Genomic DNA, 13,652 nt, shown 5'->3' with positions numbered 1-13,652 from the left:
ATTTTCTCAATTACTTTATCCTCACTAGGGTCGCAGGGTGTGCTAGCCTAACCCAACTGACTTCGGGCCAGAAGTGGGAGACACCCTGAATCGGTGGCCATTCAATTGCAAGGCCCGAGGAGACCATTCATTCTCACCACGCATGTCTTTGGAATGCGGGAGGAAACTGGAGTACCCAGAGAAAACCCACGCAGGTTCGGAGATAAAATGCAAACTCCACACTGGTGGACTGACCTGGATTTCAACCCAGGACCCTAGAGCTTTTAGGCCGACGTGCTAACCACTCAAGCTGCCTTCTTTCAATATTTATAAATGATTCCTTTGTGTTTTACTTTCTCATAAAAAAAAAAACAATAGAAAAAGTCTTAAATCTCAAACAGAACACAAAATTATTATGAGAACATGAGCTAACATTTACAGAAACAGAAAACACCTCATAGTGTTTAACTTGTCTGACTTCATAGAATTAATATAACATAAAAACTGTTATTTACATTTTAATTTCAACACAAAACAGTAAATGAAACTAATCTGGCAATAGAAGTAAAATTTTAACAAAAAATATCATTCATCTTAAGGGAAAACATGTACATCTTTGTTTTATAAGTGGCTTTTTGACAGCCTCACTACTCATAGGTAACTTTAGTAACTTAGTAACTTAGTTTCTCTGTGGATTTTTAATGAGACACCCCGTAGTTTTATGGTTGAATTATACTAATTACCCAAGCCAATACGCTTTTTAAAATGGACTTTTAAGTAGCTGATGCGTACTCCAGTTTAATCTGTGTATAAGAAAATAGCGTGCTGACAAAATTTGTGTTCTTGAAAAGTTTGATATGTAATATGCATAGTTTTTTTTAATTCATAAAATGTTTTGCATTTAAGTATTGGGGTAAATAAACATTCATTAATTCGTCCATTTATGTCAGAATGGTTTGGATGTGTAGGGCAATCATTAAAACATGACTGTCTTTATTCCTGGTTTAAATGAATTAGACATCTATCCCAATTATTGGCATGCAATGACTTACATTATGGGAAAAAAACAACACATTTACAGTTACTCTAAACATTTTTATTTTCATTAATTTAGTTTCCAGTATGTTTTTACATTTATAAACACATTTATAATCCAATAATGATAGTTATTTTAAACACTGCTTGCTTTGGGTGAGAGGCAGACTCCACTTAAGACTGATCTCAAGTCAGTCATATTTTAAAATTTCAATGACAGCAAATTTAACAGATTAAAGGTCTTAATTGTCAAGATAAAAAAATGCTTTATTAATGGTTAAATGTGTTAAGAATAGCTGTCCACTGTAGGAACCACTGTCCCTGAAATGGTAAAAAAATAGAAAAGAAAAAAACTAAAATCCAGCCGGTATAATAATGATACTTAAATTTGTAATAAAAAAAAAGCGTTAATTATATGAGCGCAACGTTGCATTAGTTCGATTGAACAATGTTGCGTCAGATTTACTTGTGACGTCATCAGTATCCACTACCGGTCGCACTGACTGACAGAACACGTTGATCCGCCAATAAATCCTTTAAAGTGGGGCTGTTTGCCTCAGATTATGGCCGATCAGACAGTTGTGAAGAAAATGAGTGACCTTAACATGAGCGAAGGTGAAAAGGTAACGTTTGATCTTCATTTCTGTCCGTCTTGTTTGATTCAATGTAGCTGGTTAGCTTAGCCACCACTCACATTCATTGCAACTCGCAATGCTTTCGCAAAAAATAGTTACCCCACATTTTCTCTTTCTAAAAGTGTATTGTTGTCTATTTAAGGTTTTTAATGCATACTGCATAGTGCTAATTTTGCGATCTAAACGATTGATCACATGCTGTAGTTACTGAACTTACTTTCGCTTTTAAACTTTACATCAGTTTGTATTCTTTAACTTTACACAATGGGGATAAACATTTACATCAAAGTAAATCCTGAACCCTTGAAAGGTTTAAGCAAAGAAACTTATTACATGCAATATGTCAATATTAGCAGTGTTGATCCATCTTTTTCAAGACCTGTGAATGCATCTCCCTGGCATGCTGTTGATCAAATTCTGAACCAAACCCTGACTGATGGCCGTCAATTCTTGCATAATCAATGCATGGAGTTTGTCAGAATTTGTGGTTTTCTGATTGTAGCCCGCCTCTTGAGGAATGACCACAAGTTCCCAATGGGATTAAGATCTGGAGAGTTTCCTGCCCATGGGCCTAAAATTTTAATGTTAAATTCTTTCAGACATTTTGTTATGACCGTTGCTCTATGGCAAGGTGCTCCACTGTCACCAAAATGTCCACTAGTGTCTATGTTTGCTCATTGGCTGGACTTTTGTTCGTTTGTCTCTCCTGGTCAAAATTATTTGGATCTCTAGCAATGTCAATGGCAGACAAACGTGGACATAGAAAGATACAGTAATACCTTGACATACAAGTACTCCAACATATGAGCAATTTGAGATACGAGTAAAATTTGGAGCAAATATTTATCTTGAGATAGGAGACACTGGCTTTCTAGTTGCAACTTATTCGTGTAATGTCTCTATGAGCACTGGGCGGAGCGTTGCATTTTTTTCCAGTGCATTTTTCCCTTTAGTCAGTGCCATTGGCATATATACTACTTCTTGTTGGCAAGTAGTCGTGTGTTATCCTATTGTGAGGACATGTGTGTGCATCATTTTGGGAATATTTTGAAAGGGAAGACAAAAGCAAATAACCCTTTGATAGGTTGCATATGAAAGTCAGGGTGGAGGCGGGGCAAGTAAAGCCAGCCCGGGAGAAGAAAGGTACAAAAATGTAAAACAAAAGTACCCCCTTTTTTATATGTATTTTGAATGTTTTTACATCAACCTGCCCAAAGGACAAGGGATGGAAATTAGCCTTTGGCTAGAATCTTATACATCTTTAATTTTTTATAAATATATATTGTCCCTTAAATAAATCAAAGTCAAAGGTTCCCACTTCTACTCTTCAAACTCATCCAAATAGAATAAAAGTAAAATCTTAAACACAACATGATTTGCTTTTGGTCTGGCAAAATTTAAATGTAAACATTTGTCCAAAATGCTTAAAGGGAGTTAACAAACCTTATCTAACTTCTTTTAGTTAACCATGCATTCACCAAATAATAGCTGTGTTTTAAATTTAAAATTCAAATTTTGAATTCAGGTAGAAAAAATGATCCCAATAGACAATACAGCAGTTGTTTCTCTGGCAAATATCAAATATTATTTATCCTACTAAATCAATACTCTATATTCTGTGTTATTTTGACAGAAAGGAGCAGTGAAGGATAAAGATGGAGGGAAAAAAAAGGTGAAAAATAATGCTGGCGATGCTGGAGGAAGAGCTGAGGTTGGTAACTGAAGCCTTTTTCATCTCTTGTATGTGTATACCCGTGGTTTAGTCTACACAGTCTTTTTCTCCTGTAGCTGTCACCATCACCCGAGTACATCAATGAGCGCTTGACATTGTACTCAAAACTCAAAGCGGAGCACGATGCCCTCATGGCAGAAAGAGCTGCCAAAGAGTCTCGAGCCATCAAAGTCACCTTACCTGACGGGAAGGTGGTGGATGCAGAGTCCTGGAAGACTACGCCCTACCAAGTTGCATGCGGAATAAGGTTGGTTTGCTTTGGTGTGTTATTTGTCTCCAAATACATAGGGTAAGGATGCCATGTGCTTGTGTCAACAAAGGTCTTAAACCTATTAAATAAATACCTCCTGATCCTTATATGTTAATGTTTTGTTATTTATCGGGGGAAAGGAAATGGCATAATTATGTAAAGAATCATTTGAATGAATGAACCGGCTTAAAGAAAAAATAAATCAGTTGAATCAAGAATTGCACGTTCTTTTAAATTGGCAGTGAGGAAAAGTGCTGCAAGAACATTTGAGAGCTCTTAAAGTAATACGAATAATTAAAAAGGCCTTGAATTAACGCTAAAATATGCAAATGTATGCCAGATAAAATCTCAGTGTGCTTAAAAAGGAATCTAATCTTTTAGATCAAGAACTAACCATTTAGCATACATACATATAATAAAAAAGGCATAATTATCCTTAAAATAAAAAACTTCCACAGAAAGTTTCTTTATTCCTCACCTTAACTTTCAATAGAAATGTGTAGGAATGACTCGATTCCTTGCAACGTCTCATTGTCATTAGATGTCCTTATTGTCATGCTTCTCTGTTCTATATCTTGCACAATGTCACAGAGCTCTGTCCCTTTTAAAGTAGACTTGTCAGTCCAAACCAACGCCTTCGAGCGAGTGAATTTGATGAATCTGTCCTATTATTATTACTCTGTCATCCAGTCAAGGCCTGGCCGACAACACAGTGATCGCCAAGGTGAACAAAGACGTGTGGGATTTGGATCGCCCTTTGGAGGACGACTGCAGCCTCGAGTTGCTCAAGTTTGACGACGACGAGGCTCAGAGCGTAAGTATGCACAAGACAATCATTTTGCTTTTCTCACAACTTTTTAATGTAAAATTCTTTGCACAAATTTAAGGCATAGTGTCTGTTTTATCGTATTAGCATTGCATATACGTCAACTTCAATTAATTGCATCAGTAATTTTGCTCACTCTTATAATTTTCTTATGCGTTTTTACGTGGTTTCTGAAAAAATGGCTTTTAGTTCATTTAGAATTTTAATATTAATTTTTATATACGGCTGGGGGAGGGCTCAAGATCTCACTCACTTTGTTATTGTTCTTATTCTTGGAGAGGACACGACCTAGTAATGCTATTCGTCCCTCATTAGTGGACAGATTTGAATTAAATTTAGTAGGTACTATATATTCTGGTGATGTATACGCCTCATCTTCAAAGCATGATTTCAGTTTTTTTGTCTTTGGAATAATTATTTAATTGCTTAGCTAATTTGCCCTTAGTGGCTGAGTTTGCACATGAGCTCTTTTGATGTGCTTAAATCTCTGGGTTGATGGGTCATTAAAGAAGCTTGTCAGGTGGTCGTAGTTCATTTGAACTTGAAAAGCAATACAACCAATTCACACCAACTGATCCCACTCAATTAAAGATATACATTAAAAAAATTAAATATTACCAATGCCTTGATCTTGAATTTTTTTTTGAATAATATTTCATGTAATTCAATTGTTTTTTAATTCTTTAAGGTTTACTGGCACTCCAGTGCTCACATTCTGGGTGAAGCTATGGAGCGAGTGTACGGGGGTTGTCTTTGCTACGGCCCTCCCATCGAGAGCGGATTCTACTATGACATGTTCCTCGAAAGCAACGAGTGAGTGGCCCTCACATGTCTTATTCCATTGACAGCGATAAAGGTCCAATCCATTTGGACTGGCAGGGATATCGGCAATAATTTGCCGCCCACCTCTACAAGTCAAAATGAATTGAGCATCTTTCACTGTCCATAGTAGCAAATGGGTTAATTGTGCTGACTGAAGATGAACCTCTATACGAACGACCTTTCATCTTGACCTTTTCCGCATACATTTCCCTGAGCAGCAAGGAGAGTGCAGCCTAATTAATTCCATAACCCTCTTAACGAAGCCATGTTATGCTAATGGCCTTCTTTACTGACTGATTCTTACCAAGGAGATTTTGACATTGGAGAATCCTTCCAGCGTATAACTCTTGACAAACTATCCGGGTTTCTCAAATGTTACCTCTCTAATCACAATGGTGGCGATACTTAAGATGATTTTTAAATGTAAGCATACTACATTTAGGAAGTTCTTAACGCGAGACATGATTTTGCCATTTTTAATGTGTGCAGTGGAGTGTCGAGCAATGACTTTCCGTGTCTGGAAGGCTTGTGCAAGAAAATTATCAAAGAGAAGCAGCCGTTCGAGAGGCTGGAGATTAAAAAGGAAACTCTGCTGGAGATGTTCAAAGTAAGAAGACAAAAAATGACATTTGTTGATTTAATTACTTACTGTATACTATACTTTTTTTTTTCTTGCCAGTATAACAAGTTCAAATGTCGCATATTGAATGAGAAAGTCACAACTCCCACCACAACAGTTTACAGGTGAGTGACTGTTAAACTCATCGCCTGCCATTGAATGTGCTTAAAAATACCAACCAATGATTTTCATTTGACTCTCCCGGTCAAAATGGACGTCATAACTTAGCTCTCTTTTTTTTTTTTGTTCAAAATAGCCAAAATTATTGTATGTATCTCATGTTTAGGTGTGGCCCTTTAATTGATCTGTGCCGAGGACCTCATGTGAGACACACAGGGAAAATCAAGGCACTTAAGATCCACAAGGTGAGTTGTTCATTAAAAGGGTGCTTTATTTTGTTTGTTTTTGATCTCATAATTCATTTCCGTAGTTTATGGTCACATTAAGTCACATTTTTTTCATAATACGGCAGAGCATGCAACTTATACTTATAGATGCTCATATACTTAGGACTCACTGGACCCCTCCCATGTCCAGACTTTTTAATTAAACTCAAGATAAAGACTTACAAGTTTTTTTGTTGTAGTTTGTTATGAGAGAGCATTTGGAAAAGAAGTAAAGTTTTGTTCTTTAGGCAAAAGTTATCTGAATAACTGTAAATGATACATTAACACACCTGTTAATAAAGCCTGAGTACTAATATAGTACATCAATCACAAAGTATTTATAGAGGAGAGAATTATGTTGTATTATTGTGAACGGTAAAAATTGCTCTTTTTTTTTTTCTTGTACAAAGAATTCCTCCACATACTGGGAGGGAAAAGCTGACATGGAGACCCTCCAGAGAATTTACGGTATATCTTTCCCCGACCCCAAAATGCTGAAAGAATGGGAGAAGTTTCAAGAAGAAGCCAAGAATAGAGATCATCGCAAACTAGGCCGGGTACGAACCTTAGGAAGCATTGAGCTCCAAACTAGACCAGGAATCACAATTTCTTTTTTTGTTTTTTGACTCTTGAATGTTTTTCAACTTTGAGTGATGATAAATTGAGCCGACTCTGCCAATCAGGTCCCATTTACCGCTTTTCTAGGGCAGAGTTGAGCTTAGTAGTGAAAAAATGAGCTTAGAAAGAGCGAGTTGTCAGACAAATCCTGCTTCAAGCACGTGACGTGACGTTCAAATTAAAACCCGGGTTGACCTAAATGCAAATATGTCTTCAGGAGCAGGACCTGTTCTTCTTCCACGACCTGAGTCCGGGGAGCTGCTTCTTTCTGCCTAAAGGCGCCTTCATCTACAACACCCTGATTGAGTTCATCAGAGTAAGTCCAAGTTATTATTGACCATAGTGAGATGACACCAAGGCTTCAATTAACAGAAACTGCTCGAATGGGGAATTTAACTTTTGAGGAGGGGCTTGTACTTTGAAGTTCAAATTAGTCATTGAAAATACTAAAGGTATATTCCATCCATTTTTATCTCATGATTTTTTTTAAACAGTTTGGCTGGGCATGTGATGTATGCTATGCCTGGTAACTCCACCTATTCAATGCCATTAAAAACTATACATATAACATCCATTTTAACTCTGAAAGCTGGTGGTGGGTGATCATGTGCTAATCCAAAAGGACCCCCAACAAAACACAATGCTTAAATTTGGATAGGCGTCACAATTTTTTTCATAAAAATGGACTCTAGCAATAACTGCAGTATTTTATTTTATTCATAAGATCTTTTTTAAAAGGCCTTTTGAGTGAAGTCTCTTTTATTTAAAAAATAGAATTTTCATTGTAAAAAATGCAAAGAGCGTCAATATTTTTTTCATTTACATTTAAAAGCCAAATATATATATATATATATTCTTTTTATTTTGCATTCTGAAAATAGAGGCGACAGTGGTAAATATTGAAATCTTTTAGTTTTCTATGATACAAAATATGATTTTGATTTAATTTGAGCAAAATTCATAAAAAAACAATGCATGTGATATACTAACACGAGCCACACAAAATGTGAAAGGCTCGTAGTTTGATGCCTGTGACTTTGCTTGTTTTCCTACATCAGAGCGAATACAGAAAGAGGGGCTTCCAAGAGGTGGTGACTCCCAACATCTATAACAGCAAGCTGTGGCAGACGTCTGGCCATTGGCAGCACTACAGCGACAACATGTTCTCTTTTGAGGTTGAGAAGGAGACATTCGCTCTAAAACCTATGAACTGCCCTGGCCACTGGTAAAGCCTTTTCTTCTGTTGCTGGGTTTCCCCCTATCCCTTTATAAGCCTGGCGGGCCACCAAAAGCCACTAATATATTTGTTACATAAACAGAAGAGGTGATGAATTTGGGGGTTAAAGAGGTGATAGAGGTCACAGAGGTCAGCAAAGGAATTTCAAGATACCGTATTTTCACGACTATAAGGCACACTCAATGAATGCCCCTTTTCCCATTATATAAGGCGCACTGGATTATAAGGCACCCTTTCTATTTGGAGAAAAAATCTAAGACTTCAGTGCGCCTTATAGTCGTGAAAATACAGTACGTTTTTTTTTTTTTAGGATTTTTTTGTTTTTATTCTGCGTGGAGGCCACTATTGGTTGAAGTACTATTGTTTATTCAAGATATTATTTTGCATTTATCAGTGTCAGTACAGATTTTGTTGTTTTCCAGCCTTATTCTATTTCAAACTTGACTGTAGAAGCTAAATACCATATTTTCCATATATAAGGCGCATCGCATTATAAGGCGCACCCTCAATGAATGGCACATTTTATTTTTTTTCCGTATATAAGGCGCCCTGTCTATTTTGGAGATAATTTAAGACTTTTAAGTGCGCCTTACAGTCGTGAAAATACGGTAACTTATTTCCTACTTAAAGATATGGGAATGATTTGAATTTGGGCTTCTCTATCACCAGATTTTGGAAGTTGTCTTGAGGAATCCCTGAGTTAATTCAGTTTTTTTTTTAAATTCTCTGATCTAATTCCAGTCTGATGTTTGATCACCGTCCACGCTCTTGGAGAGAGCTGCCCCTCCGCATGGCGGACTTTGGCGTCCTTCACCGCAACGAGCTGTCCGGAGCCCTCACCGGCCTCACCCGCGTCCGCCGCTTCCAGCAAGACGACGCTCACATTTTCTGCTCCATGGATCAGATTGAGGATGAGATTAAGGGTTGCCTGGACTTCCTGCGTACCGTATACGGCGTGTTCGGCTTCACTTTCAAGCTCAACCTTTCTACAAGACCGGAGAAATTCCTTGGAGAGCCTGCCGTCTGGGAACAGGCAGAAAAAGTAATCAGAGCGCCTCCTTGTTTTTCTTGTTTAGCAGAAAATGTCAAGCACTCGCATAAGGTCTCAGGAGAACAAAGATGGCCGAGCTGTGGCGCTATCAAGATATAAATTGAAGTAAATGGATTGCGCTTTCTCCGAAGACAAAGGACATCTATATTTAAAGGGGGAAAAAAATGGCGGGCGACGTTCGGCACATTTGCTGTCAGCTAAAAATGTGGTCTTTTCTCTGGAGGATTTGCTTCAATGCAGAGATTTTCTAATACAGATGGGGAAGGTTGGGTGCTTCTATAAGAATGTGAGGAATATGAAACATTACACATTTAAAACAATTGTTAATTTGAACTGATTGTCTTTGCAATTAGTCCAAATTGATATTTAGTGTATTTCCATTGCATAACAAGTTGCTATTTTCTGTAATAATACATAAATTAACTTCTATTTTTATTTATGTGCCAGCAACTAGAGAACAGTTTGAATGACTTTGGGGAGAAATGGGTTCTCAACCCTGGCGATGGTGCTTTCTACGGACCAAAGGTGAGCTGGCTAACAACTAGATCTGCCAATCACCGGGAAAGAAAGCGTGTCTTCTATTAACCCGCCGTCTGGTTTGCGTGCAGATTGACATCCAGATTAAGGACGCTATTGGCCGATACCATCAGTGTGCCACCATCCAGCTGGACTTTCAACTACCCATCCGCTTCAATCTCAGTTTTGTCAGGTGTTTTGCCAGCTCAGTAGTTGCCATAAATTGGAAACTTTCTGTGAGAATTTACACACGAGTCACTATTGATGCGACAGACGTGCAATCAATTTCGACTCAAACAAGTTGCCAGTTGAAAGGGATTGAACGTCTATCTCCGTCAATGGCAATGAAGCATACTAATCTAATTAAAACATTCCCTTTTTAACCAAATTGCCGCAATTCTGCTATTCTGTATTTACAGCCATGATGGCGACGACAAAAAAAGACCAGTGATTATCCACAGAGCCATCTTGGGATCGGTAGAGCGAATGATCGCCATCCTGACCGAAAACTATGGAGGCAAATGGTTTGTTTACTGTCTGTTTTTATCATGTATATATCCAGATGATAGTACAACTACTAATCGTTTGCATCATATGAAATATCCTTTAGGCCATTGTGGCTATCACCCCGCCAAGTTATGGTAGTACCTGTGGGACCAACCTGTGAAGATTATGCTCAGAAGGTAATTATTAAACACTCATTAATTGATCAGGGTCGATTTCATGAATTGGATGGAGGGGTGGTGTCTTTGATCGGCAATTAGGTACAGTGGATCTTGTGTTTGACCATAAAGTTAGCAATTTTAGCCTGCTAGGATTTGGTTGTGAAACTTTAATCATTATTATGAGTGTATTGGGACACTTCATCTATACTGCTTTAAATGTGGTAGTATTTAGACATTTTGTAGAAACCATCCTTCCATATAGTTACTCGGTGATCATTTTATGGGCGTTAGATGGCCTCATTACTCTCCTGTGTGTGAAATACGTCAGATAGTACCCATTTAGACAAAGCTCATATTTGGCTCACATTCAAACTGTTTCGACAATAAAATCTATTAATAAGTAGTAAGAAAAATGTTTGGACATTTAATTTAAGTCAGTACTTGTGTCCAGAATACTACTGCTGCTACTACTACTACTACTACTACTGAAGTACTTTGTTTATTTTATTTTTATAAACCTTGTGATTCTTTTTGGAGACCAGGAATATTAATTTGGGTGTTAGGCAGAAAGGTTTTTAAATGTTCAACTATTACATGAGCAGTATGCAAAATCCAAATCTAGTTTCACAGGCAATGTTTTTTTGTTGAAAAAACAATATTAGTTGGAATATTATAGATAAACGCTGCTATTTATTTGCAAAAATTGAGATTTACCAGTTAGGTCTTTTGATTGCCATAAAAATTGTGATCAGCATACGCTCATTTATTTTCCAAAATGCTTATGCTCACAATAGTGGTGGGGGTGCTGGAGCCTATCCCAGCGAAATATGCGCACCCTGAACTCGGTCAGTTGCCAACCAATCGTAGGGAACAAGAAAACAGACGGTCAACCATTCACACCATACTTTAATCAAATATAATCTGTCCTAAAACAAAAAATCTAATTTCTATTGAAAATTCCAGAAATCTTGTTGTTCTATCTCTGACTAATTCTCTATATTATTAATAAAAACACACACAAACTTGATTTTATTCACACCAATTTATTTAGTGAGATAATCAGGATGAAATGTGCAATCAATGTATGGTCAAGCTGTATTGGCCTGGAGGTGTACTAGTGCCACCAAGTGGACAGGAGACTCATTGCTATCCCATTCCACCATCAAGATGACTAAAAAAATGACAGTATCACATTACAGAGCACTTTTCCCCCTGTTTAAAATCTACCCAGGTTCAGCAAGACTTTCACAATGCTGGCTTCATGAGTGACGTGGATCTGGACCCTGGATGCACTCTGAACAAGAAGATCCGAAACGCCCAGCTGGCACAATACAACTTCATCTTGGGTAAATGACTTAAACACTCACTAATTATTCTTATGTTTTTAAACACCTTTTCAAATTTTTTTCACAGTTGTGGGAGAGAAAGAGAAGACGAGCAACAGCATCAACGTACGCACTCGGGATAATAAAGTTCACGGCGAACGTGGCGTGGATGAATGCATTCAACGTCTCAAAGAGCTCAAAATAGCCAAGACTAAGAATGCTGAGGAGGAGTTCTGAGATCACCTTCTGTCCACTTATGGTTAAGGGCTATGGCTTTGTTTCTTTTCTTTTTATTATGAATATCTAAAAAAAAGCCAAAACAGGAGCATTTTTTAACATTATGTTGTTAATATTGTTCCGTCACGTGACTATGACTTGGTGCCTGGTCTCTTCTATTAATACTGTAATTCTTTTCAAATTCTCCTGCATTTACAACTCATTCATGGCAATAGATGTCCAATCATGTCTTTGGGGAATTGTACATGATTTACAGTTTATGGAATAAACTCTTCATTTTTGGTTTAATGTGTGTTGAAGTTTTACATTTTGTGTGGCTGTAAAAAAAAAAAAATCAAGAAAATTGATATTTTTTTGCATACCTGGAGGAGCACTTTGAGAGAGCAAATCCATGATTAAGAAGGCAAATTCAGGTCATTGCCATATTTGGCAGAGTGGGCAATCCCTTTAACTATGAACATTTTTTCGAATGGAACTTTGCTGATCTTTGCCCTTATTTCCATCAAATGTAATCATGTCTTCTGTCTGATTTTACAAGCATCCTGTAAATTAGATTTTTTCTTCTTGAGTTATCTTGAACATGAAATACAAACATAGATTTCACCTATTGGTGGAGGTAATTAATCTAACATGCATGTTATTAAATGACAAAAAGTACAAAATGACATCAACTAATAGTAAAATTGAGTCGAAACAAAACTACTGTGTTAGCCCAACAATAGTATGTCCATTCCTAGGTGTGATTTCTACTTGCTCTGCCTCCTACTGTGCGATCCTTTAATCCCATTCCTCAGATGGAACATATTAAACAAGCTATTACAGTGAACAAGGTAGAAAAATGACCCAGCTCAGACTTGTTTATCATCTTGCGAGATTGTGTGCGTGGGAGGGGTTTTATCAACAGTCGAAGTAAAAAAAAAAAAAAAAGAAAATGTAGCCTTAACCTTTGCAACAACTCCAACACTAATTTAGTATCACTAATATTCACACAAAGTTTAATTATCCATCCATTTGATACTGGCTACATGATGCGGGCCCCTGTTTCATTTGTAAATGTCGCCTCTAAATCATACAAATGTGTCCCATTTTCCTTAAGTAGGGACATTAAGTTATACTTGGAGTTAAAGCAATTTTCACATTTTCCAAGGACACACTAAGTGAAGGCAGGCCAATGCTAACATTGATTTTGGCTGCTATGCACGAATTATGACTTTTATTTTCTTCTTTCACCCTTATAAGGCGCTCATTGAGCTCATTGGCAGCCATTGACGGTGCTATGAGTCTCATCCATTTTGACTTTTAGGGGGCGAATGATTGCTGAAATATTCACAGCAATATTCCCAGTATACATTAATTGATGTCATTGGCATACAATGAGTTAAATAGTATGGAAAAATGGTTTAGTGTGTTACTTGGGGGTGTATCCAAAGTGTATTTCTCTTTGTATTCATTTTAATTTCATTAATCCATCTTTCACTAACATTTCATTAATTTGTATGTTTAATTTTTTGTGTATGTAAAATTTCATGGAAAGATATAATAAGAATATCCATGTTGGAGGATGTATGTTATGGAAGATGAATAAATGAATAATTGATAGATCTATTTAGGTAAAACAAATTATATTTTAATTGTGATTAAAAAACGTGAAAAAAAGCCTTGGGTAATAATAAAAACATGTATAACTAACTATACATTACATATTTTCTGAAATTTTGT

At 36.9% G+C, this 13,652-nt stretch overlaps 1 protein-coding gene across 1 annotated transcript; it reads left to right on the top strand.

Moving 5' to 3' along the window:
- Positions 1 to 1,464: 1,464 nt before the first annotated feature.
- Positions 1,465 to 12,221, top strand: tars1 (threonyl-tRNA synthetase 1). Its single transcript, XM_077715637.1, has 18 exons — positions 1,465 to 1,637; positions 3,283 to 3,360; positions 3,438 to 3,628; positions 4,322 to 4,445; positions 5,146 to 5,270; positions 5,769 to 5,886; positions 5,959 to 6,023; positions 6,185 to 6,263; positions 6,695 to 6,841; positions 7,120 to 7,218; positions 7,961 to 8,127; positions 8,881 to 9,181; positions 9,638 to 9,715; positions 9,799 to 9,899; positions 10,126 to 10,230; positions 10,317 to 10,389; positions 11,603 to 11,717; positions 11,785 to 12,221. Exons 1-18 carry the CDS (start codon positions 1,578 to 1,580, stop codon positions 11,931 to 11,933), a joined length of 2,175 nt encoding a protein of 724 aa, XP_077571763.1. The 5' UTR covers positions 1,465 to 1,577; the 3' UTR covers positions 11,934 to 12,221.
- The last annotated feature ends 1,431 nt before the right edge of the window (positions 12,222 to 13,652 follow it).

The sequence above is a fragment of the Stigmatopora nigra genome, chromosome 4 (assembly GCF_051989575.1).
Source record: "Stigmatopora nigra isolate UIUO_SnigA chromosome 4, RoL_Snig_1.1, whole genome shotgun sequence".
Taxonomy (NCBI): Eukaryota; Metazoa; Chordata; class Actinopteri; order Syngnathiformes; family Syngnathidae; genus Stigmatopora; species Stigmatopora nigra.
This window is presented reverse-complemented; position numbering and strand designations above follow the sequence as displayed.